Genomic DNA, 24,004 nt, shown 5'->3' with positions numbered 1-24,004 from the left:
AGAGACACAATACGCACGCGAGAAAATCTGAATTGTGATTATACTTCCTGTCATTTTACAACTTCCTGCTCGTTGTTTTGTTTTGAAGGGTGAGCGGCTCGGGCCTTTGAGAGCCTTCTTTTTCAACCTGATCAGAGACTATCAACCGCGCAACGAGGGCCTCTCTGGTAGACTGGAAGTCTTCAAGGCCTTAACGGAGAATGGAAAAGACATCACTTACCTGGAAGAGGACATAGGTATTAAAAAGAAATGACTTGCCAAACGTGTGAAAAAGATGGGTGTTATTATTTTGGGTACTAGTTAGTTGTATATATTTTTTAAGCCCATATGAACCACTTTTGTAATTGTTACTTGTAAAAGCTTGGCCAGTGTTTTACACTCCTATTGTTTTATCTTCTCTGTCTTATTATGGTTATTTATTGTCCTTTTATTTCCTCTCCTCCAGCACGCTTTGTCCTCCTTTGGATGGACATCGGTCTCAACTCTGACTTTCTCCACGTTCTCGTAAATCTGGTGAAGTTCAACAGCTGTTACCTGGACCAACATGTCTCCATCATGGTCCAGTAAGTCAAATGCAGACAGACTACACTGTTTTTTCCCCCAAGAATATGTTATTAATGTTTTTGCTTTTGTTGTTGTGCTCCCTGAAGAAAAATCTGTCTCCTGTGCAATAGAACAACATCTTCAACAGACATTGAGGTGGGATTTTTAATTTTATTTCTGTAAAGCTGAAGCAACCATAGCTACTAACCAAAGTAGTTTACACTTTTTTTAAGTGTCCACTGTAGAAACTGTCAACACATTCTTTGTTCAAATAGTTTGTTGTAGACTCTATAGTGGGTGCTGACTCTCCCTGCAGTGAAGCTACTATTTTCTTTCTCTGGTAAATGCATTACTGAGCCTATTAACTTATTGAGTAGTTCAAAGGCTCACCGGTACAACAAATAATGTCAGAACTTTCTAAAGTCTTATCAAATGTAAAAAGAAATCACAAAGCTACTATTAACAGTAAATCAAATAAACAACAAAAATGTGACTCAGCCGAATAAATGGTGAATAACCTGAACCTGATTTCAGTCAGTATTGAGATTTTCTGGAGTTTTTGAAACGTTTGTGAAAAGTTGAAAATTGCCTCGATTGGAGAACAGAAAGCTCTCAGATGTCTTGAGGTGACTTTATAATTAGTGACAACAGACTCTTATAGCACTGACTACATTTATGCCGAGCTGGAATTCCTTAAATATTTAACCACGTGATCTGCAAATAAGACTTTTTACCACATAAAAACAGTCTGACAAGAAAAAAGGAAAACATCCACATTGTCTTTCAAGGGCATGTGAGGCTTCATTTCAAACATTCAAATGACAATGTTGAGAAAGAGGTTTGTAATTGTTCTTTCTGTTGTTGTCGTCCCAACTTCTGCTGAATTTACAAATCTCAGAGTCGTTTTAGCTGTATTGTTTATTCTTCAAAGCCCTGTGTCGATATAGTTGACGTGGTTGGTGTGTATTTAGCACTGGTGTCTGCTGAGGTTGGACTGCGGGCTTTTGCGTATGTTCTGATCTGCTCCCGTGTGTTCTACTGCAATCAATGTATGATGTGACCAGGTGGCGCTACAAGTACTGGATGCAGTGGTGTGTTACAACTGCCTGCCCTCAGACTCTCTCACGGTCTTCATCATCACACTATGTCGAACCGTCAACTTCAAGGAGTTTTGTGAATCCTGCTGGAAGGTGAGAGAAAGGCGCATATTCACACTGTATTACTCGTTGCATCATTCTGATCTGACTGATTGTCTCTCCTCTGTTGTTTGTTGTTCTGCTCTGGGCTTCTGCAGTTGATGAGGAAGGTGTTGGGAACTCACCTCGGCCACAGTGCCATTTACACCATGTGCCGCATAATGGAGGAGAGGTATTGAGTAGTTTCGGAATAATTCTGACCCGGCGGTGCGGTCGTACACTGTTGTGATGGTTCTTCTGTTCTGTGCGTGTGTTCGCCTCGTCCGCCAGAGTGTACATGGAGGATGCACCGCTGTTGAGAGGAGCTGTGTTCTTTGTTGGGATGGCACTGTGGGGCGCGCACAGACTCCCTGCCCTCAAAAACACACCGACCCTTGTTTTACCATCTTTCTACAAGGTAGGGCGCACACAGTGTATTGATCCATTCCCAACAGTTCATGTCTAATTCATAATGTTCTTTCATCCAAAAGATTTTGTTGTTAATGTTAAGATGGCGTAGGATGAGGTATTCAGTTGGTTGCACTAGATGTTGTGACACTGTTGTGCCAAGTACAACCATTTAAAGACCAGGATGAATCTTCCTTAGTGTGACAGAAACAGTTGTCATTCCTAATTAAAAAATAATAAATTAAAAGATACATTAAAAATAACTAAATGAAAGGTAGTTTAAAAAAAAAAGGGGAATGTATTTGATACTAATGTAATTATCAGTTGCGATAACGTTTACTAACTAACCCTTCCTCTGCCACTCAGGCCATGTCGTGTGCCAATGAGGTGGTGTCCTATGAAATCGTCCTCTCCATCACCAGACTGATCAAGAAGTACGGCAAAGAGCTGCAGGTGGTCACCTGGGACATCCTGCTGGGAATCATAGAGCGACTGCTGCAACAGATCCAGGTACACACATACACACGTGCACACAAACGCACACATTTAAATAACGGTTTGTATTTGACCACGTGGCCCGTCTGTCGCCACAGACAATAGGCAGTGCGGAATTGAAGTCCATCGTGTACGAGCTGCTGACCAACGTGGAGGAGCTGTACGAGCAGAACGGTTACCACGGCTCCACGGACAAGTTCTTCAGTCTGGTGGAGAAATGTGCTGACAAGAGACCCGTGGGTGCTTTTCAAATTTGAATTGCCTGTTGCGTCCCTGTGTGTTCTCATTCGGTCCTCCATCACGCTGGCTCTACTTTTCTCCTCTTAATCTTGTGTGTCTGCGTGACAGGACGCGTCGGTGCTGACCCTCATCTCCTACAGAGCCCAGTCCATCCAGCCAGCCAAGGACGGTTGGATTCAGAGCCTGCACCGCCTCATGGAGAAATTCTTCAGGTAGGATGCACATAAAGGTGGCGGTGACTATGATGTCGACGAGGTTTGGGTATTTTTTTACTCGTGTCCCTCTTTGTTACTCGTCACCTTGACACCTGTATCACCTCCTCTCTGCTGTTGTTTAATCTTTCCTGTTATCGTCTGTGTCTCTCTGAAAGGAACGAGACTCGCAGCGTGATAAGGATCAAAGTGCTTCATATCCTGTCCTTCGTTCTCAGTACCAACCGACAGCTGTACGAGGTCCGTGCGCTCGAACACTTGCATGTTGACTTTTTAACTGTCAAGACTTCTGTCAGTTTCACTGTTATTGTGTGTTTGTAACATGTTTTGCTGTTTTACACTGATGTGTGGTATTTCATATGTGGTTAACTTTGTTTCTCTCAAGGACAAAAAACATTTTTTTTTTCTTCTTGGACTTCCAGGATGAGTTGATTGAAACGGTGGTGGTCCCCCAGCTCGGCGTGATCGCTGAAGACCGGGACCTGGCTGTCCGAAAACAAGCCACCCAGCTCCTGGTGGACCTCGCTGAGGGTTGCAACACACACCACTTCACCAGCCTGCTGGACATTATTGAGCGGGTGTGTGTATGCACGCAGATACACACACACACACACACACACACACACACACACACACAATTGTTCATGTTGTCTCACTCTTACCCTGTTAAGGTGGTTCATCAGTCCATTCTCGCTTTGATGAGGTCATTGTTTGTTTTGTCGCCTGTGTAGGTGGCCAGCCGCTCTCTGCTGTGTTCAGGGCCCCTTGAGGTTTCTGAGAGAGACTCTACTGCGGAGTCTCCGGTGGAGGACGTCAGGACCGCGATACTGGGCCTACTGGAAATCCTGCAGGTACGCACTTAAGGGCTGGATTCACCAAAGTCACATTTAAGATGGATGCTAAGTTATTAGTTAAGTTATTTCAGGAAATTCTACATCTTTTTAAAAGGATCTGAAATTTGAGTACAGAATATGTCAGACAAACCTGTCTGACAGGTGATTTGTTCTGACATTAACAATCTTTTATTCTTTGGATTCTCAAGTTTACAGACATTAGGGCAGGCTGACCAAAACATGTCCAATAGTTTTTTTTTGTATGTTTCTCCACAGCAGTGTTGTTTGTAAACACAGCCGAGGCAAAAAATATATTTTTTCCCATGAGATATTTTTGAATCTGGGAGACTGTAATGATTGCGGTGAATGACCTCCATCTCGTCCTCACCTGGCAGAGCAAGCTTTACAGCCTACCAGCCGGTCACGCCGGCCGTGTGTACGAGTTGCTGATCAGCCACCTGCAGCTTCACTACAAGAACAAGTACTATTCACCTATCGCCTCCAGCATTAGACTACAGGTGAGGGAGGGGATTCATCTTTTTCTGCATGTTTGCATCTCTTACTCCAAGTAATGCAACTTTTTTTGGTCTTTTTACCTTTTTAAATTCTCTCTTTCAGGTGTTTGACTTCTTCCTGATGATGCGAGCAGACTCTCTTCACCGTCTCGGAGTCCCCAACAAGGACAAGGCCATCAGGTTCAGCCCTTATTGCTACTGTGACACGGGGTGAGGACACACACGCACAACACATCATTTGCTACAGCCCTGACCTCCATCTGGCTCATTGTTACTAGATTTCAAACTATTGTACCAGTCAATTGTGTCCTCTTTGGTTTCAGGGATCCAGAGAAGCGGGTGAGTGAAAAGAAGCCTGTAGGTTCAACATCTCCTCCTGCTGGCAGCCCTGCTCCCCCCGCCGCTCCGCCCGCTTCAACAGGATCAATACGCTTGGCCTACCTGCCCTACGCGCCGGCCTTCAGCGTGCTCCTGCAGTGCCTCAAGATGGTAGACACATAATTGTTGTATCCAACTTATCGAGAAATAACATGCAAGGAGTACAAATGGTGTCTGCTGTTTGCTCCAGTATTGCGTAATGCTCTCATTTGTAGCTTATTACTTTGCACAGAATACCTTGTACCAATAGATTGCCCTGCTTTCTTTAAAATCATTGGGTATGGTTCATTTTTACTTATTTAGGAGACCGATTGGAAGGTGTTAAAACTGGTTCTCGACAAGCTGCCCTGGACGCTGCAGTACAAAGTGCTGCTGCTCACCTCCCCTTGCAGCTTGGACCAGCTCTGTTCTACACTCTGCTGCATGGTAAAGCAAACAAAGACACACATGTGAATCTGCTTGCGTACGCATGACCAAAAGTCCCTAAACGATGCACTGCTCATTGTGTTGTACGCATGCTTGTAGGTGACCGATCGACTGATCTCGGAGCGTTTGAAGAAGACCCCCGAGGGGTTTTCTCGCACAGATGTTCAGTTGGCGGTGGTTCCTGTCCTGACTGCGATCACCTCCTACCATAACTACCTGGAGCAGTTGAGACAGGTACAAAAGATGGTCCGTGGAAAGTAACCGGCTAGCTGAAGCTTTAAAGTTGGGTTTACCAACTGGCCAAATATCCAAAATTGGGCAACAGCACTCCATGTTGGGTGGTGTCTGTGTACCACACACATGTACCAGCCCCTGCACACACATACATGTAAGCCGTTACTTCTATGCTTGCAGACGTTGGTTAATTCTATTTCCCTTCTCCAGAGAGAACTTGTTCAGTGCCTCGAGACTGGCCTCATTTACCGCTGTGCCAAGCAGTGTGTGGTGGCTCTTACCATGTGCACGGTGGAGATGCCTGACATCATGATCAAGCTCCTCCCCGCTCTTATCGTCAAGCTCACCCACATCTCTGCAACCGTTGCCATGGCATCTCCTATGCTCGAGTTCCTCTCCAGTGAGCATCAAAAGCTTTTCTTAAAACGTCTTAAAAGTCTTTTTCCTCAAAGGTTTCCTTGCTGAACGTTCAGGGTCAAGGTGTTTGGTTAATGTGTTTTGTTCTTCTACTCCGTTTCATAGCTTTGGTTCGCCTGCCCCATCTGTATGCCAACTTCGTGGCTGAGCAGTATGTCAGCGTGTTTGCCATCTCTCTTCCCTACACTAACCCTTCCAAGTAAGCGCTCACATGGACGCAAAGACACGAGTATTCTCAGAGACGTACTCTGACCTGTTTTTGTTTCTTCCATTTCAGGTTCAACCAGTACATTGTCTCTCTGGCCCATCACGTGATTGCCATGTGGTTCATACGCTGCAGACTCCCCTTCCGCAAGGACTTTGTTCAGTACATCACAAAGGTCTGTGCTGGTTTGTCTTCCTACTAACCTTTTATTGGCTTATTCATGAAATGCAATTAGTATTTTAAAATGTAACTTCAGACCTGTACAAACTTACAAATACACAAGTACATGTCTGTACTTACTTACACAAGTACAGGCGAAACAAAACTTGAGATAAAGTTCAAGATCATAAATCATACAAGGACATCAACAGCTTCATGCAACTTCATATATAATGAGACGAGACGTCTTCTCATCAAACTCTTGGCAAGAAAGTGAATAAACCGATTATTAAAACCATCCTTAAACAAACCGTGAACCTGTGACTTTACAACATGACAGCTGATCTGGTAATTTGAATGATCCTTATGATAAATTCTTATTCTTCTCTTTTTGGACTTGTTTGGAGTTGTGGATGCTTTTTTTTTTTTAATTTATTTTTTTTATTACTTCACATTTTGTTTTTTGGGGGTTTGAAGATATTTACACTGTCTGTATGTATTTAGGGTTTGCGTTCCAACGCCTTGCTGCCGTTTGATGATGGTCATGAGCAAAGTTCCTTTCGTGTCCGAAGCACCAGCCTCAATGAAAGGCCCAAGAGGTAAAGCACACACACACACACACATACACAGCAGCCCTATACACAACCCTTGTGCCCATTGTTATGTAACAGTGTTGGGGTTTCTAAGGTAACTGGTGACTTAGCATGATGGATACTGTGGTGCAATGGTTATAGCAACTCTCAGGTTGCCATGGTGCTTTTTTTTTTTAATGCTTTTTACATTTTAAAATGTGAATTATTTGCCAGACAAGAATCGTTTTTTATATTTCAGCTCATTTTAATGACATACATGGGGTGGACAAAATACCACAAACACCGGTATAATATAATGCATTCCAAGGCAAGAGTCGGTGGAAATTTTAGATGGCACCCATTGAGGTTTTTCATTCCTCAATGTGGTAAATAATAAAGCTGTTTGCTTTTTGTATTGTTGTAGTGGATTGCATTATAATATTAAGGTTGTTTGTCTTACTGTGTCCCCCTGCACCTTTTTTAGCAGATATAAGTCCCTGCCGGGCGGTTCGCATTGGGAAAGAACTCTTGCTTTCTTTCTCTTGCCCTCACTTATCATCATCTGACTGTTGTGTACGACCATAGTAAAACCAAACTCTACATTTACACACTTTCACACAGAGGTGTTAGGAAGCCTTTCTCAGTAAGGCTTCATTCTCATCCGTACATGGTGTGAATGCTTGTTGTTCATGTCATTATTGCTCTGATAATTTGCCACAAAAGCAGCCAAATAAACCCATTAGAATACAGGGTAGTTAATTGCAGAGAGAAGGACGGAGCACAAGTTTAACCAGTTGAGACTGAGCGAGTAGCTGGACTGCGCAGTGTCCACTCTGTAGTGTGAACAGAAATCCCTACAAAAATCACCTGGGATAAAAAACACTTATGTATTCACGTCTTTTTCATATGAAGGAAAGAAAAAAACCCTTGTTGAACTAATGATTCCACAGTGCGCCACTGTGGACATTATATTAAATCAAAATAAAGTAATTTTGAAATCACTACACTTGCAAGGCGGTAAGTGGGCCGTGCCCTAAAGAATCTATAACAAAGCTTCCCCATTTATTCTTATTTTTTGGCTTTTTTTGCCCAGAGTTTGCAGCCTTTCGCTAAATCCATTCTCCTCCTCTGCCGCCCAACACTATAATTTCCCCACAATTCCCCTCCATCCTGGTCCATTGCCCATACTTGATGGGTTATTTAAATAAATATGTCATTGCATTCAAACACAATCCCTGTTACATCTTTTCATGGCGATACGTTGTGCCTCGGCTAACATCCATTCATACTGAACTTCCATATAAAACTCTTAGTGTTCCATATTGTGCTAGCAATCATCCAGTGATCTGTCCTTGTGCTCCTCAAAGCACACTTTTCGGGTTGGAGCGCTGCATGTCTGACTTCATTTGAATAATTTATAGCACCGCCCCCTTCTCATAGGTGCTTTTCAGACAATTAGTTGATGGCAAACCAAGGTTAAATTTGGGTTTTCCGAGAAGCTTTTATCACCCTTTTAAAATCTACTAAAAATAAGTAATTACAGCGTCCTTCATTGGCTCCTTTTAATGTATTTATTCCTGACTTGCTATGCTCCAACCCTCAGGTGTAACCCAGCATTTCATTTTCAGTTGGATGTGTTTTCTTCTGTTTTAACTTCCATTCAGTCGGTCCATCCCTACGACTTTACTTCTCCTGTACTAGTCCTTGGCTTCACTATGTACCTGCTCTGTGGAAAATGTTAATTTTGTTGCTCTCCTGAATACTTTCTGTGTGTATTTTATTTTGGAGTAGCAGAAGCTGTTTTACCCCCTGCTGTAGCTTCTGTTTTCCCCTTTTATTGTTGTTTATTATTTTTAAATCCTTTCTCTTACTCCGCTCTCCTGTTATCTGATTCATAGTATTCACTGCTGTTAATTTTCACCTTGTTTTGTTTTCTTTCAATTCTTCATTTGATCTCCTTCCCTGCATCCTGCGATTGGTTGCGTTGTGGTTTTGGGGGGTGGTCGTGTCATCCTGGATCCCTCTTACACTTCTCCTGGCCCCTCCCCTCTCCTGTAACCCCTGCTCTTTAAACCCCTCCCTCCCGCCACCTGCCACCTGCGTGGCATGTGCCCTTTGCTCTGGTGCCAATTCCTGCTGTCCCGATACACTCCCATGCAACACACTCCCCCCACACTTCAAAACCACCCTCACGATGACCCACCCCCTTACTGCACAACCCGGGCCCGTTCCCCTCGCCGGTACCCATCATCGCCCAGTCTGCGGGCAGCGAAAGTGGCGAAGGCGGCAGCAGCGGTAGCCAATAGCAGCAGCTCTCCAGTTAAAGAGCTGAGGGATCTGTCAGCCATGGATGCATTCCGCTCCCGCAGCATCAGTGTCTCCGAACACGCGGTCCGCAGGTTAGAGAAGAGCCTTCTGGGTAACCCGAAAAAACAACAACCCACCAGCACCACAACAACCCAAACTCTCGTCACTTCCTCCACGGGATGGGGTGTAGGATCACTGTCTTGCGGGGCCGTTGGGCGGGGGGTCGGGTGGTTTGTTTGGGACACGTGGAGCGGGTGGTGCATGCTGGAGGAAGGTTTGTGTGTTGTCCTTTTTGTTTTGGCCTGCGATCAAACACATGCTGCTGTTTGCATTTTGTTTTACCAATTTTGCTTTTGCATGCACGTTTTGCCGAGGACATCCGAAAACAAACACTTTATTTGGCTCTAACGCAATTGCGCTTTTATTTTCATCCAATCTTTATTTTTTTTTTACCTTTTTATTATGTTTGCTGGGTGTGTTGCTGACTTGTTTTCATTCGCCCATCACGTGAATGGCAGGAGGGATACGAACAAAGCATGTGGGAGGTTTTCCCGATTGATGACAGCTGCAAACTCCAGCTTTTTTAGTAATAACTGCAACACAACCGCTTTGTTTGCTTGCTTGACATTGGTTTCACAAACTGTACAGCTAAAACTGGCAAACTCAGTCCTAAAATATCACAACACGAGATTGCCTAACTGGGCAGATGTTGGAAGACTTTCTGACTGGAAGTCATTCATATTCCTGCAAAAAACTCTGCCTGACTCTTCATACCTCTACGCTCTACCTGCATATCAACGCTTCAGATGATTGATCTAACATTGCAGTTGTGAGCTGTGGCTTTCGGTGCTCTGCCACTGTATTTAATGTCCTACCCTTCCTGCCCAACAGAGGGCAGCAAACCCCCAGCACGTTACGCTTTAATTTTTTGTCATTTTAATTCAGTGACACTTGCAACTTAAACGTACTAAACAACTGCAGTGTGGATCTGTTTGAACTGCTAAATGGCTGCAAAATTCTTTTGTCTCTAAGTTGACATCTGAGTGATGCGTTAGATTGAAATCCGTTTTATGGAGGACACTTGATTTCACTTCAGACAACATGACCATGTTTTCTTCAACATGACTAATTGTGTCGTGACGCTCATACATCCATACTGGCATTGGTTCTGCACCTGCATTGAAAAAAATCCCAGCTTTTTAAATTCTGTAATATTCAGCCTTCATTTCAATTGGTTAAATGCATTAAAATGGCACATTATGTGATGAACGAGATCAGAAAAGCAGGGAACACAACACCCTCTTTCATGTCACGTCATGAGAGTTTCATGGTCATGTTGTTTGCAGTGCCACTAGACATCGAACGGAAAAATGAATCTGTGTAAAAGAATGGTAAGTACAATATGTGTTGTAAAGTTATCCACACGCTGGGACCTGATTTGCATATGATTCTCAAATCTCTCAGATTCAGTTTCTACCAATTTATCTAAAACTTTCAGATTGTGTTATGGAGTCTTATGTAAACTTCATAGTTATGGGGCCGACACAACAATTGCTTAACTGGACAGATGTTCCTCTTGCATCGTAGATAACATCTGTGCAGGTCCTTTTAACCTGGTTTTCCTGTTCAGCACACAGTAATGGTTGTGGCTTCAAAGAGGTGCAGCTAATTCTACATTGAACGGAAATTAATAGATTTGGCCAAAGACATTAGTTTGTGGTTGAACAAATTTACTCGCACACAGTTTCTACAATCCTGTTTCAACATTGATCCTTCTATACAGAGCTTAGCTGCATCATGTGAAATAACGGGTGTCGTATCACAGCTCGTGGAGCCACTTACACCATGTCCCAGTTTGTGTGCTTAAGAAAAGCTATCCATATATATGTTTGTGCGTTTTACTTCTATACACGCATTGGGTTGCATGTGATGCCAACAAACTTTGGTGACTTGTGTTAAGTTCTGCTTTTCTCTATCTGTGTATCCGGAGCTTGCATGTAACTGTGTGTGCTGATTACATGTCGTACCTACAGCCTGCATGCCTCCCTCTTCCACATCTGTGCCTCTTACTGTTTGTTTTAACTCTCTCTCTGTTCCCTCCTGCAGGATGCACACCTCCACCACCACCTGCAGTCTGGGGTCTGCGGATGAAAACGCCGTGTCTCAGGCAGACGAGGGGCTAAAGACTGTCCACCTGGAGCTCACGGAGACCTGTCTGGACATGATGGCACGATATGTCTTTTCCAACTTCTCCGCGCTGCCCAAGAGGTGTGCAAGGACTTCTGTTACTTTCTTAATGAGTATGGCGCCTGGCCCTTTGCAACAGGATTGTTGTAGTAAAAAAAAAAAGAAGTTGTGTCGATCGTGAACTCTATCGCTTTCCTCGTCTTAGGTCTCCCATCGCAGAGTTCCTTTTGGCCGGGGGTCGCAGTATGACCTGGCTTGTGGGCAACAAGCTGGTAACCATAACAACCGGAGGAGGGGTCAGAACACAGGCATTGCTGGGTCTGGACATGGCTGAACGCCTGGGAGGAGGAGGGCAAATGACGAGGTGAGGCATTCGGACACGCACGGTGAAAGTGACAGGAATGCCGGTCTTTCGGATTGTAACTTGCATAATCTTGTAAATCGCTTTGGTCAGCTAAATGACAGGATACATATGAATAACTTATCTTATCCACTTATCAAGCTCCATCATCTGTCATCTTTTCAATTTGTCGAATAGTTCTGTTCATGATCATATCCCTGTAAATTAATAATGATATAATGCATATATATGTGTGTGTACAGTAATCCCTCGTTTATCGCGGGGGTTACGTTACGAAAATGACCCGCGATAAGTGAAATCCGCGAAATAGAAAACTTTTTTTTTTTACAATTAGCAACTATTACATGTATACAAATACAGTGACTCGCGTGTAGGCCGTTTCACTGCTCTTCAGACTGGGCCGCTGCATCCTGACTGCGCTCTGCAGTGTTCTCTTCTTCTGAAGCCCGCGGTGCAGGTGTGTTTGTTCGGGAGAAGAACACAGTGATAGGCAGCTGTTGTCGCTCTTTTTTCTTCTTTGCAAAAAGATCCTTGTACACCGACATGCCACCATCGATTACGTTGGAGAACTGTAATGAACGGCTCGGGAGTGAGTTTTTAGCGAATCAGAATGCAGAGCACAATGCACCAAAAAAAAAAAAAATGCTATATGAAAATCCGCGAAATAGCGAATCCGCGATAAGTGAACCGCGAAGTGGCGAGGGATCACTGTATATAATGTATTCTCGTTAGCCTCCGCAAGTAAGTGCTAACGAGCAAATATCAACATGCTAAACTGCGATGAGTGACCAGGTGATATGCATATTATTGTCGTCACTGTTTGGATATTTCTAGCTTGACGTGCTGCTAAATCCGCACATCTTTACAGGGCTGCTAGCATGGCCGTCTGGCTTTCGTCTTATTAGCTGTTTTTTAATTGTATTTCTCACCTGATTCGACAGGTCGGATCCGTCACTTCACACACGGATCACCAAAGAAGCTCCAGCCAAACTGGAGTCCCAGTCGAGCCAACAGCAAAACAGGGCCACGCGCATCCGAGTCCGCTCCTTGTCAGGTGATAATTATTCAGTTGCTTGATAGGCGACAAACGGCCTCGACCCCACAATACACCACCTTCATCATTTTAACCACCAGAACTATGGGATTGGTATTGAAGAGTACTCCTTCAATGTTTGAGGGACAATACTAAAATACCATAAACCGTACAAATATGTTGGCATGATGGGTGCACCCAGAATTTACCAATCAACTTGCCATTTTCTTCAAACATCTTTTGAAGGACGAGCAGGGTTGCAATTCCTGCTTTCTTGAAATGAGAAATAATCAGGTAGCATTCATCCTCATTATTTCGAAGCCAAGCTTTTATCTTTGCCTGTCTGTGTGATTTCATCACCCTGCCTGCCAACCACTCTACTCTCTTTAGAAACACCCCATACAGATGGCATTATTCATCATTATTCCATATTGAGTACCTTAAAAGAAAAAAAGGCTGCAAACTAAGGCTTCTTGGCTGTGATCTTTTATATATTATTTTCTATCTGTACTTTGTATTTTTTTGTTGGTATTTCCAGATGAGATAAGGAATCATAACATCACGCTATGTACTTTTAATGACGTTAATCTTTTTGCCTTTTTGTACCATTGCATCAACGGTGCACATGTTTAACTAAAGCAGACCCTCGATTTAAAAAATCAAATCCCATTAGATGTGCTTGCTGTTTAACTGCGTTTAATGCCGCCGAAAAATGATGACGAAGACGACCTTTCTCTCCCGCTGCAGGTGGCCACGCTCTCCGTGCCGGTCCTGCTCAGAGTCTCAGTCCTCTGGTGTCCCCGTCTGAGGGGGAGTTGGCTGCCCCACTCTCTGCCCCCTCTGCTTCCACCCTGGACGGTCTGGGTCCTCCCTCCTCCACCTCTGCTGCTCCATCTGCTCCTCCTCCTCTCAAAGACAACCCCAGCCTGGCTGAGTTTATCCCCATGCTCACCCAGGGCTGGGCAGAGATCTTCATACGCAGACCGTCAGGTATGCAACAGTGTTTTTGAGTTGCTCTCAGGAACCTGGTTTTTATCCGTATCCCAAGAATTAATATTAGATAAAATGATGCGTTTTTGACAGATATGGATATAAACTGCAGCATTACTGTTTGGTGCTGGTATACACAGTGGGGAAAACAAGTATTTGGTACAATGCCGATTTGGCAGGTTTCCCCACTTACAAAGCATTTTTTATCATAGGTGCTCTTCAACTGTGAGTGCCGGAATCTAAAACGAATCCAGAAAATCACATTGTATGCTTTTAAAAAAGATATTTTTCTGTTTATTGCATGACATAAGTATTTGGTCACCTACCAACCAGTAAGAATTCTGCCTCTCACGGAGCTGTTAGTTTGTCTTTAAGAAGCACCTGTTTGAACCCGTTACCTGTATGAAAGACACCTGTCCGCCTACTCAATCAAACAGACGCCAACCTCTCCACAATTGGCAAGACCAGAGAGCTGTGTAAGGACATCAGGGATAACATTGTAGACCTGCACAAGGCTGGATGGGCTACAGGACAACAGGCAAGCAGCTTGGTGAGACGGCAACAAAGGGTGGTGCAATTATTAGAAAATGGAAGGTGTTCAAGATGACGGTCAATCTACCTCAGTCTGGGGCTCCATGCAAGATCTCACCTTGTGGGGCATCAATGATCATGAGGAAGGTGAGGGATCAGCCCAGGACTACACGGCAGGACCTGGGACCACAGTCTCAAAGGAAACCATTAGTAACACACTGTGCCTTCATGGGTTAAAATCCTGCAGCGCACGCAAGGTGAGCCTGCTCAAGCCAGCGCAGGTCCAGTTTGCCAATGAGCATCTGGATGATCCAGAGGAGGTATGGGAGAAGATCAGGTGGTCTGATGAGACGAAAATAGAGTTTTCTGGTCTAAACTGCACTCGCCGTGTTCGGAGGATGAGCATGGAGGTGGAAAACTCATTCTTTGGGGATGCTTTTTTGGGGATGTATGGGGCTGTGTATTGCGAGATCTTGGCCAACAACCTCCTTCCCCCAGTAAGGGCATTGAAGATGTGTCGTGCCTGGGTCTTCCAGCACGACAACGACTTAAAACACACAGCCAGTGCAAGTAGGCAGTGGCTCCGTAAGAAGCATCTCAAGGTCCTGGAGTGGCCTAGCCCGTCTCCAGACCTGAACCCAATAGAACCTCTTTGGAGGGAGCTGAAAGTTGGTGTTGCCCAGCGACCGCCCCGAAACCTGAAGGATCTGGCAAATGTCCGTGGAAGAGCGGGCCGAAGTCCCTGATGCAGTGTGTGCAAACCTGGGCAAGAGCTACAGGAAACGTACGATGTCTGTAATTGCAAACAAAGGTTTCTGTTTGCTTTTCTAATGTGTCAAATACTTGTCGTGCAATTAACTGCAAAATCATTTAAAAACTCATACAATGTGATTTTCTGGATTCACAGTTAAGAGTATCTGTGATAAAAATGAGATTCCTACATGCTTTGTAAGTGGGAGAACCTGCAAAATCAGCAGTGTATCAAAGCCTGTAATTTGATTATTGTCTTATTATTATTATTATTATCACGAGACCCTGCCAGTTACCTACAGATTAACTTTTAAGTAACAATATGACAGACTTGTTCCTAAGCACCCCATGTTTACGTAAAGAGAGCTTGCAGATTTAGTAAAATATATGTTACATATGTATAAATTTGCATCTCATACAAGGCATAAAATGCCGTTTTGGAGAAACCGACCGAGTTGGTGACTCAGGAGAAAAGCTACTGTTGTAACGTCACCGGCAACATACATTTTATGAACGGAAAAAGGTTCAAGTAATATTTAGAATATCTTCACTACTTTATCTTGCCCTCAGATGGCTTTTTTCCAACAGGAAACTGAACTGATAGTGAAACTCTTCTGTCCTCTCTTCAATGCAGTTGATAAAAGCAATAATAGATGTTTGGCTTCAGTTTCCCCTTTAATGATGATTAAAGAAAATGTCTTCTACTGAGCACATTTTATTTTCATACTGCTGTGACGGTAATGTTTGTGGATGCTAGGAAGTAGAAAACTACTTTCAACTTTCAAGCTGTGTCTCCGCCTGTTGCCACAGGTAACACAAGCTGGCTGATGTGTCTGGAGAACCCACCCAGTCCCTTCTCCTCTGAGCTCGGCAACATGCCGCTGCAGGAGCTCTCCACTGTGCTCATGGCCATGGAGGGCGTGAAGGAGCCTCCCGCCCAGACAGCCAGCGCTCCAGCCAGCACCGCTGCTCCAGCCCCGGCCTCCGAGCCCCAAACACACAGCAGCGTCGGAGGGAAGCCGAACCTGATCCAACGCTCAAACACTGGTGGGTGACAGTAGGAGGAGAGAACACTAGAAAAGGTCCAAAAATAATGTGATGATGTTTTTTTTAATCTTGCTCTTGTGTGTGAGTGTTGGAGCCAAAATTGCCTCTAAATACTTACGTCAGAGTTTGCTGCTTTGACGTGCCTTTTTACCATCAAATGCCTTTTTATTCCTCCAGAAGCTTCCTGTTCAGTGATGTCTGGTGTTTTTGCACTTTTGTTCATTTTCTCTTCTCTTTTTGGGAAATCAATCCATATATTTTTTCATCCTCACCACCATGCTGGTTTGTGATTGGGTCCGGTGTGTTTATGTGGCGTCATGCGCCACCGACGTGTCCTCTGGTGTCCCGATTGCAGTGGGCAGCGCTCTGGCATCTCTGGGTTTGGGCTCGGCCCCCCCAGGCCTTCCAGTCCCCGGCAGGTTGCACAGGAGCATTTCCTGGGCAGGTACCTTCCACCACATGTGTGCCCCCCGCTGTCGCCCCCTCCAGAAAACTCCGGTGTAGTTTATTTCTTCTCCCTTGCATCGTTTTGTGGTCTGCCAACATAAACTAGAAATTAAAATGGATAACATCTAATCATTTTCCTTTACTGGAATTTCTAAAAGTTAACAAACTCTCTATTAACTGTGAAAGATCCTAAGACTTGTTTTCCTGATTAAAATGTTTCAAAGGAATAGCGTTTACGTTTTGGAAATATGTAAGATGGAAAGCCTTCCCATGTCTCGGTCGTTCAATGTGAAAGCTGAGCTGGTTCTGTCCAGCACCTCTAAATCTCACTAATTAACACGTTTTACTTTACTAGTGCAGTGGGGCTGGTTGTTTGGATCCCCGTATTGCTTCTTGCAGCGTTGAGCCGCTCATTGACACCCTGGAAGTAGCAAACCGACATTCCTTGCTCAATAGTTAACCTAAAAAAACACTGCAGTGTTAAAACGGCATGTTGTGGCTGCACAGGGGTTATCTAGCCATCTCCACTGATAGCAAATTGGTATTTCCCACATTGTCAATCTATTACCTGAGAGATAAAGTGTAGGAGTATCTTTATCCATGTGTCACCTCTCTCCTGCGCACCTTTCACAAATGACTGTTGTTCGAAAGCGCGCTGCTCTATAACAAAAATTGTGCAAGTGAAGGAATTATGCACGTTTGCTTTACCCCTCGTTCTTCTTTTAACCTTTTTATAAACCTCAACAAGAGGAGCGGAGAGTTTGCCTGCGTTTGGATCAAACCGCCCAATATCACTTAAAAATTGATCATAATTTGTTTTGTCACTCAATGATTCATTTTCACTCTTAATCATTTTCTCTAACTTGTCTTATGAAATATAGTCCCAGGTAGACCTCTTAACCTTTGACCCTTTGATGTTGTCAACAGGGGAGCCCAGAACTCATCCAACTAATATGCTTTTCCTCCCTTCCTTTTTGAGTGTAGGGAAAGTGTTTGTTGAGCGATACAGGACTCTGTCCGTGCTGCTGTTGCAGCAGCTGCAGGCCAACCAAACAGATGCATGTGTTCTGATGGGAAAATGAAGTAAATGATTGCGTGCCTGCTGCATAGATCCGTCTCTGCTGTTCATGATCTTCATCCGTCTGTTCATTTGTGTGTTTGTCTGGCTGCCTTTGACTTTAATCTGTTTGGATACATTTGATTGTGTGTCATGTTACCGTATTTAATATAACTTATTTTGTACTTCAATCAAATTTTTGATTCAATGTGTGCGCTGTCAAAATGACTGATCAGCGATGTTTGTGGAGGTCTTACACATGTGAATGCTTTTCTATCTCTCTCATTGTGCAACTAATTATAGACAATGTTGTCTTTTAAGTTGCATCACTTCTACTGAGTGTGTATCCACCTATAACCCCCAGTGGTTGTTGCTGTGTCCTGCTGTAGACTCTGTGGTGGTGCTGCAGGAGGGGTCAGAGGTCGCCACACCACACACGCCTGATTGGCTAGAAAGTGAGGAGTTTGAGCCGATTCCCTCTGATCCCATATTCATGTCTGCGGAAAAGTTCCCAAAGACCCCGCCGCCCGGGACGTTAAGCAGGGTGGGTAGTAGGTTCATTATTTTTCATTCTGCACACAAGTTATCAAAATGCCACGTGTGCTACTACACGGTAGCAATACAGACAAATTAATATCAATTCATATATTTAATGGAAGCTATATGAGAAGTTGAAATATCGGGTTTCCTCATCAGCTGATAAGAGTCATTGTCTCCTACACTCTGCAAAAGAAGACCTGTGCTCCAGCATAATAAGGGGAACGCCAGCATTTTGACATTGTTGTTTTTGCATATTGGTCTTTCCTTTTTCTGTTTTTAAAACAAACTCATGTTCGTTCTCCTCCAGTCCTCCTCAACCTCCAGTCAAGATGATGAAAAGTCAACGCTGGAGGAAGTAAGTGAGGGAGCGATTCCAATTGATCAGCCCATTCTGGGACCCTCCACCCCAGGAAGCCAAGAGCCCGAACTTCCCTTCCAGACCCACACTCAGTGCCAGGGTCACGGACTTAATAAGTCCAGCTCCTCCCCAGAGCTCCAGACCTTACCCGAAGCATTCGCCCGGGCTGCTCAGGAGTCAGAGACTGTGCCAGGAGAGGCATCGTGGCCCAGAGCTACTTCAGATGGGAAGCCACAGACCCAGCAGCCTCCCATTGAGAAGGAGAAGGTGGAGGGAAACGCAGAAGGTGCCAATGAACCAGGAGGTCAAAGTCAAGGAAGTGAAGGCCCAGTTGTTGTGTCATCTCAAAGTGGAGGAGCAAGGATGAAATTGGAGTTTCCAGCAGCGGCACAACCCGGACCCATCTCCCCGAGCGGAGGCCATCGCCCCCGGGGTCATACCATCTCAGGGTCAGCTCCCTCCTCCAGGAGGGACAGGAGGACTGAAAGGGACTCGTACCACGTTCGACCTGGACCCAGCAACACCGAGAAGATCTCTGGACTTAGCCCCAGGTAATCCAAGACCAGAGATTATTCCTTTTGTTTGTTTTTCAAACATCAAAATATATATTAAATTACACACACACACACAATCGGTACAATGTGAGGAGGTTGTAATGAAACGTAATATAAACCTAAATTATAATGCAAAATTCCGAGCATAGTATCAGTCATAGTCAGTTGTTAGTTTAGGATGTCATATTAATGTAAAAACTCCCATTGTAGGCTATGCATACTATTAGTATACTAGTCTGAAAAAGGTCATCCAGTCTGCTTTGAAATTCCCAAAAAATTGCTTATTGCTCATAAAAACGTGTGTTTTCTTTTACCTCCTCACAGCTTTGTGTTTCTCCAGCTGTACCACTCACCTTTCTTTGGAAACGAAGCAAACAAGCCTCTGCTGCTGCCCAAAACTCAGGTATGCTGACTGCTACTGCTGACATGAAATCTGCTGCAGTGTTGTTTAAAGTGTCCTTTACGGTCCTTATTCTATGTGTAAGGTGATAGACCGCGCTGTGAAGGTCCTGGACCAGATGCCTCCTTATGACACTCATAAGATCGGCGTGGTCTTTGTGGGAGTTGGTCAGGTGAGAACACAACATTGATTTAGTGTCTCACTTGAGATTAAACCATCTGACTTCATCCTATTTGCTCTCTTCAGGTCAGCAATGAGGTCGCCATCCTGTCGAACGAGTACGGCTCGAACCGCTACGCCGCCTTCCTAACCGGCCTGGGCAAACTAATCCACCTGAAAGACTGTGACCCCGACCAGATCTTCCTCGGAGGGCTCGACCAGTATGGAGACGACGGGGAGTTCACATACTGCTGGCATGATGACATCATGCAAGGTGTGTGTCGGAGGCAAAGGAAAAAAGAGCACTTTTTGGATCTGTCGTTTTTTTATTTGTTGTCAATGAAACGCCGTCTCTGCAGCTATCTTCCACATAGCAACGCTGATGCCGAACAAGGAGAGCGACAAAGGCTGCTGCAACAAGAAGCGTCACATTGGCAACGATTTTGTCATGGTGGTGTACAATGACTCCGGAGAGGAGTACAAACTAGGCACCATCAAGGTACATGAACACACGCATACACATACACACATTTCTGAAATCTGTGAGTGCTTCAATTGTTGTTTCCCTTCCCTCCCATTAGGGCCAGTTTAACTTTGTTGAAGTCATAATAAAGCCACTGGATTATGACTGCAACCTGGTCACTCTTCAGGGCCGCAAAGGTGAGCAGATCCTGCCGTTTGCTCCGGCCTTTTTTCCTCACAACTCTTTTATATTCTGTTTTTCATTACATTCCTCATATTTATTTCTCTTTCAGACTTGGAAGGACTAATTGACACAACAGTGTCAAAAATAGTTTCGGACCGCAACCTTCCCCTCTTAGTCAGACAGATGGCTTTGCATGCAAATGTAAGTCCTCCCCGTATCTATTCCTCTTGTTCCTACACACACACACACACACACACACACACACACAAACCCACTTCTTTGTCTTCCCGCAGATGGCCTCTTTGGTCCACCAGTACCGAGCCAACCCCTCTGACGCCTATGCTTCCAAGTGGCTGGCGAGGTTGAGGCACATTAAGAGGATTAGAACACGGGTAAGAAAGCCCACAAACATTGAGGAGGTTGTTCTTTTGCTGTTCTTTCTCATTAAAATATGAATCCATCTTACTGCCTCAGGCCCAGGAGGACATCCAGTCTCGCTCGACACCCGGCATTTCCCTGACCCAAGGACACACTCAGCAGAACAAGACGTTTCAGCAGAGCAATTCCCAAACTCAAGAGGCCCAAGGGCAGAGGAAAAGACTGGTTTCAACCGTGGACGATTTTACCGATTTCGTTTAGATTAATTTATTGTCCTGGCAAACACAAAACATCTGCCTTAAGAGCTGAGGACAATATGTGGATTTTGAGAGAAGGGCGTGTTTGTGAAATAAAAAAGAAAAAAAAACATGACTGCTTCATATAACACAAACCTGTAGTTAAGGGGTGGGGGGCATAACTAAACATGTGATCTCATGATGCTGAGCTGTCAAACGTTTTATTCAACTTTGTCAAGTGCAAAAGCAGGAGAAGTGCTACAACTGCAAAATACAGATATGAGAACATACAACACAAAGCAAAATGCACAGAACAAAACAGGCGACAGATCTTTGCATATCTTGTTACACACAGCAAGAAAACACGGGTCAGGGGAGGCGTAGAGCGCTCTGCTTCCTGTAGTTGGTAGTCGGCCTGTTGCGTATACAAAGATTTATATTAAATGCATTGATAGCTTTGGCTGTAGTGAAGAAGTGTAGTTTTTTTGGGCTTTGCAACACCAGTGCTTGACCTAATGCATATGCCACTGCAGCACATAAACAACGGCGATCCTGAAAAGCAAAAATATATACACCACGAAGCACCAATATATACAGAAATGTACAAACACCGATTAAGGAGGGCCGGAACTGTGAGAGCAAAATACATTTTGGGTGCTTACATTGTGCTGTTTAACTGTGGGGTTTGATTAGAAGTGACCCGCTAGTCCGTACCCCCCCCTTCTAGCACTGACTTGGCTAAGAGAAAAGGGAAATTAAGTCTAAAAACATACGGGCATGATTTCACAATCAAAGGTATCATTTCTTTAGATCATTGAAAACACCTATTTTTCCCCCAGTTTTGGTTTTCCTGGTTTTCGGTCCAGGTTAGGGGGGTTCCCTGAGATCTGCCCACTGGACATGGTACGTATGTTTTTCAAAATAAGACATAAAAGACAAAAGTACACCGACAACTGCTAGCTGTAGTTTTAACAGCTCAATAACACTCACTAGTACGTTTCTTTAATGTGTTAAGATGTGAAGAATAAAAACTTTACACAGTTAAATATGGCATTGAAAGTAAAGTGCTAAGTACAAAATGAATTACTTCGGTATAGTAAAACTCTGAATGTATACATGACTCATACGCTTTGGCAACATTTATCAGTATGAGTGAAGCTTTCTCTATTGGTTTGAATATCAAATTATTACTTAACCCATCAAAAAAAAAACCTACACGCAGACAAAGTGCTTTTACGTCGCAACATTTAGAAAAGCTCTTCAGACTAGAATTCAACGTAACGGTGGGGGAACTTGTGTAACAGCTCAGTACTGTAAGTGAAGGCAACTCCTTCACGCTTTCTCAACTTTAAGGTCCGCTGAGCCTCGTCTAATAACCGCTTCTTGCTCCCACCGCTCCAACTTCCTGTCACCGCTCTTTGCTGCCCGGTATCTTTTCATTTTCTCTACTCCTGCAGCATGGTTATAACTGCACCCTGAAAAACTGGCCGCTGGGATCCCAACAACCTTGTGTGTGTGTGTTTGCCTGACTGCCGTGCATCTCTGCAGTGCGCGGCACGTGACACTTAGCGGTTCTGTGCGTACAGTGTTATTTCCATGCATGTGCGTACATCTGTGTGCCTGCATGCAAATTGTGATTCATAAAAGGAAAACTATCTTCAAACAGGCCACAATTACCCATAGTGATCAATATATATACAACACAAAAATATGTATACGGACAACATAACTGAGAAATCACAAAATGGCTGATTGCATTGGCTGCTTTCAGTTGGTTAAATCCTCAAGTCAGCACGCTCATGTGCTCCTGTCAGCGACCCCACGTGACCTCCAGGGCCAGCTGGGATCAGTTTGAGTCCGGTGAAAAATAAGTTTCTTGGTTTCAATGTTGACCTTTACATGGCTGACTAAACTAGCTCAGTTAGCTCAGTTAGCGCCCGGTGACCCGCACCTGCTTTCTGACAATGACCTGAACTGGGATTTGGACCGATCACTGATTTATAAATCTGCAACATCTTATTTTACTGCTCTCCTCTTCACTACGTCCTGTTCGTTCCCAGCCACTATTTTCTCTCTGATTCTACCCGGGTTTAGGGAGGGAGCACATGGGGGACAAAGCCTGTTGCCCCCTGTCCTCCTCTTATCCAAAACCCAACATTGACTCTTCTGGTTGTCCCTCTACTCCAAGTCCTCAGGATTTGGGGTGTCCAGGGCCATGCCTGTCTAGGTTGGGGTGCACCTTGTTTTTGAGGGGTGGAGGTTTGCGTTTTCGCTTGCGTGTAGGAATGGTGGTAGTGTGAGCTGGGTGGTTGAACAGGCTCGAGGAGGGGAGGGTGTCTCTCTCTGTTGGGGGGTCCCGGCCACTGGGTGCACGGGCGGGTGGCGAGGGAGGCGTGGGTGCAGGGGTACATCGAGGTGCGGAGGGTGTTTTGGACGGCGCGACATGGGAAGGGGCAGCGCTTGCCGATGAGACGGGGAGGGGGGAGGCATCGGAGGCGGATGTATCCGTGACGGGTGGAGGCGGAGGTGCACTTACTGAAGCTTTGGTTGGAGGGTGGAGAGCGGGCGTACGTGTGGTGGCAGAGACTGGTCTTCCCTTTAGAGGAGGAACAGGTGTGTCTGCTGGAGTCTTTTTGGGGTTTCCACAGTCCTTTTTCCCCTTTTTGCTCCCTTTGTGTTTTTCCTTGCCGTCCTTTCGTTCTCTCCATCCAACAAGGTCCTTGATCGCCCCTGTTCCTCTCTGTCCCGCCTCACTCCTGCCGCCCTTACCAGCACCGCCTCCTCGCTCCCTCGGCTTCCTTTGCCTCTGGCTCCGCTCCATTCTACGCTCAATGTGGTACAGATCCTCCGTTGCCATCGTGACGCGGTCGAGCTGTTGCAGCAGGGCTTCCAGCGTGGGGAGGAGCCTCCTCAGGGAGGCTTCGGTCTCTGTTCTCTCCCTCCAGCTGGTACTTCCCGTCACCACTCCCGGGCCGAGACCCAGACCCAGGCCCAGCCCGAGTCCCAGGCCGATCCCCGGGGCCTCGGTCAGGCTGCAGGGGCTGGAGGAGGAAGGACGCCACGAGGCCTCAGAACCCGCATCCACGCTGTCCGGGGTGGGAGACGAGTCGGGACCGTCCAGCGGTGGCAAGCACAGGGACTTGCAGTCGCTGGTGGAGGACGAGCGGGACGGTGGCAGCTCCATGCCCTCGAAACGCACCTTATGACGAAA

General features: G+C 45.1%; 2 protein-coding genes across 13 annotated transcripts in view; one reads left to right on the top strand and one right to left on the bottom strand.

Annotated features, from left to right (window-relative positions):
- Positions 1-21,491, top strand: part of tsc2 (TSC complex subunit 2) — a 24,661-nt gene extending 3,170 nt beyond the window's left edge. For 3 of the 9 annotated variants that reach the window (XM_078080295.1, XM_078080294.1, XM_040185759.2), the window contains 37 exons: positions 89-236; positions 446-563; positions 651-699; positions 1,608-1,733; positions 1,838-1,911; positions 2,010-2,136; positions 2,493-2,636; positions 2,720-2,857; positions 2,970-3,073; positions 3,232-3,313; positions 3,496-3,651; positions 3,805-3,924; positions 4,302-4,424; positions 4,525-4,631; positions 4,745-4,910; positions 5,103-5,225; positions 5,325-5,459; positions 5,670-5,859; positions 5,982-6,075; positions 6,154-6,256; positions 6,745-6,839; positions 9,071-9,211; positions 11,226-11,387; positions 11,512-11,670; positions 12,609-12,721; positions 13,448-13,690; positions 15,782-16,018; positions 17,912-18,066; positions 18,370-18,971; positions 19,299-19,377; positions 19,460-19,546; positions 19,621-19,807; positions 19,893-20,032; positions 20,115-20,193; positions 20,289-20,380; positions 20,473-20,571; positions 20,654-21,491. In XM_078080295.1, the coding sequence (XP_077936421.1) occupies positions 89-236; positions 446-563; positions 651-699; positions 1,608-1,733; positions 1,838-1,911; positions 2,010-2,136; positions 2,493-2,636; positions 2,720-2,857; positions 2,970-3,073; positions 3,232-3,313; positions 3,496-3,651; positions 3,805-3,924; positions 4,302-4,424; positions 4,525-4,631; positions 4,745-4,910; positions 5,103-5,225; positions 5,325-5,459; positions 5,670-5,859; positions 5,982-6,075; positions 6,154-6,256; positions 6,745-6,839; positions 9,071-9,211; positions 11,226-11,387; positions 11,512-11,670; positions 12,609-12,721; positions 13,448-13,690; positions 15,782-16,018; positions 17,912-18,066; positions 18,370-18,971; positions 19,299-19,377; positions 19,460-19,546; positions 19,621-19,807; positions 19,893-20,032; positions 20,115-20,193; positions 20,289-20,380; positions 20,473-20,571; positions 20,654-20,818 (5,262 nt within the window). In that variant the 3' untranslated portion in view covers positions 20,819-21,491. Of the gene's footprint in view, positions 1-73; positions 237-445; positions 564-650; positions 700-1,607; positions 1,734-1,837; positions 1,912-2,009; positions 2,137-2,492; positions 2,637-2,719; positions 2,858-2,969; positions 3,074-3,231; positions 3,314-3,495; positions 3,652-3,804; positions 3,925-4,301; positions 4,425-4,524; positions 4,632-4,744; positions 4,911-5,102; positions 5,226-5,324; positions 5,460-5,669; positions 5,860-5,981; positions 6,076-6,153; positions 6,257-6,744; positions 6,840-9,070; positions 9,212-11,225; positions 11,388-11,511; positions 11,671-12,608; positions 12,722-13,447; positions 13,691-15,781; positions 16,019-16,373; positions 16,464-17,911; positions 18,067-18,369; positions 18,972-19,298; positions 19,378-19,459; positions 19,547-19,620; positions 19,808-19,892; positions 20,033-20,114; positions 20,194-20,288; positions 20,381-20,472; positions 20,572-20,653 lie in introns of those variants that run through there. The other 6 variants (XM_078080293.1, XM_040185757.2, XM_078080298.1 and 3 more) reach the window with 4 other exon arrangements.
- The window catches only part of pkd1a (polycystic kidney disease 1a), a 45,465-nt gene continuing 42,459 nt past the window's right edge, over positions 20,999-24,004 (bottom strand). For all 4 annotated transcript variants that reach the window (XM_040185755.2, XM_078080290.1, XM_078080292.1 and 1 more), the window contains one exon: positions 20,999-24,004. In XM_040185755.2, the coding sequence (XP_040041689.2) occupies positions 22,985-24,004 (1,020 nt within the window). In that variant the 3' untranslated portion in view covers positions 20,999-22,984.

The sequence above is a fragment of the Gasterosteus aculeatus genome, chromosome 9 (genome assembly GCF_964276395.1).
Source record: "Gasterosteus aculeatus chromosome 9, fGasAcu3.hap1.1, whole genome shotgun sequence".
NCBI lineage: Eukaryota > Metazoa > Chordata > Actinopteri > Perciformes > Gasterosteidae > Gasterosteus > Gasterosteus aculeatus.
This window is presented reverse-complemented; position numbering and strand designations above follow the sequence as displayed.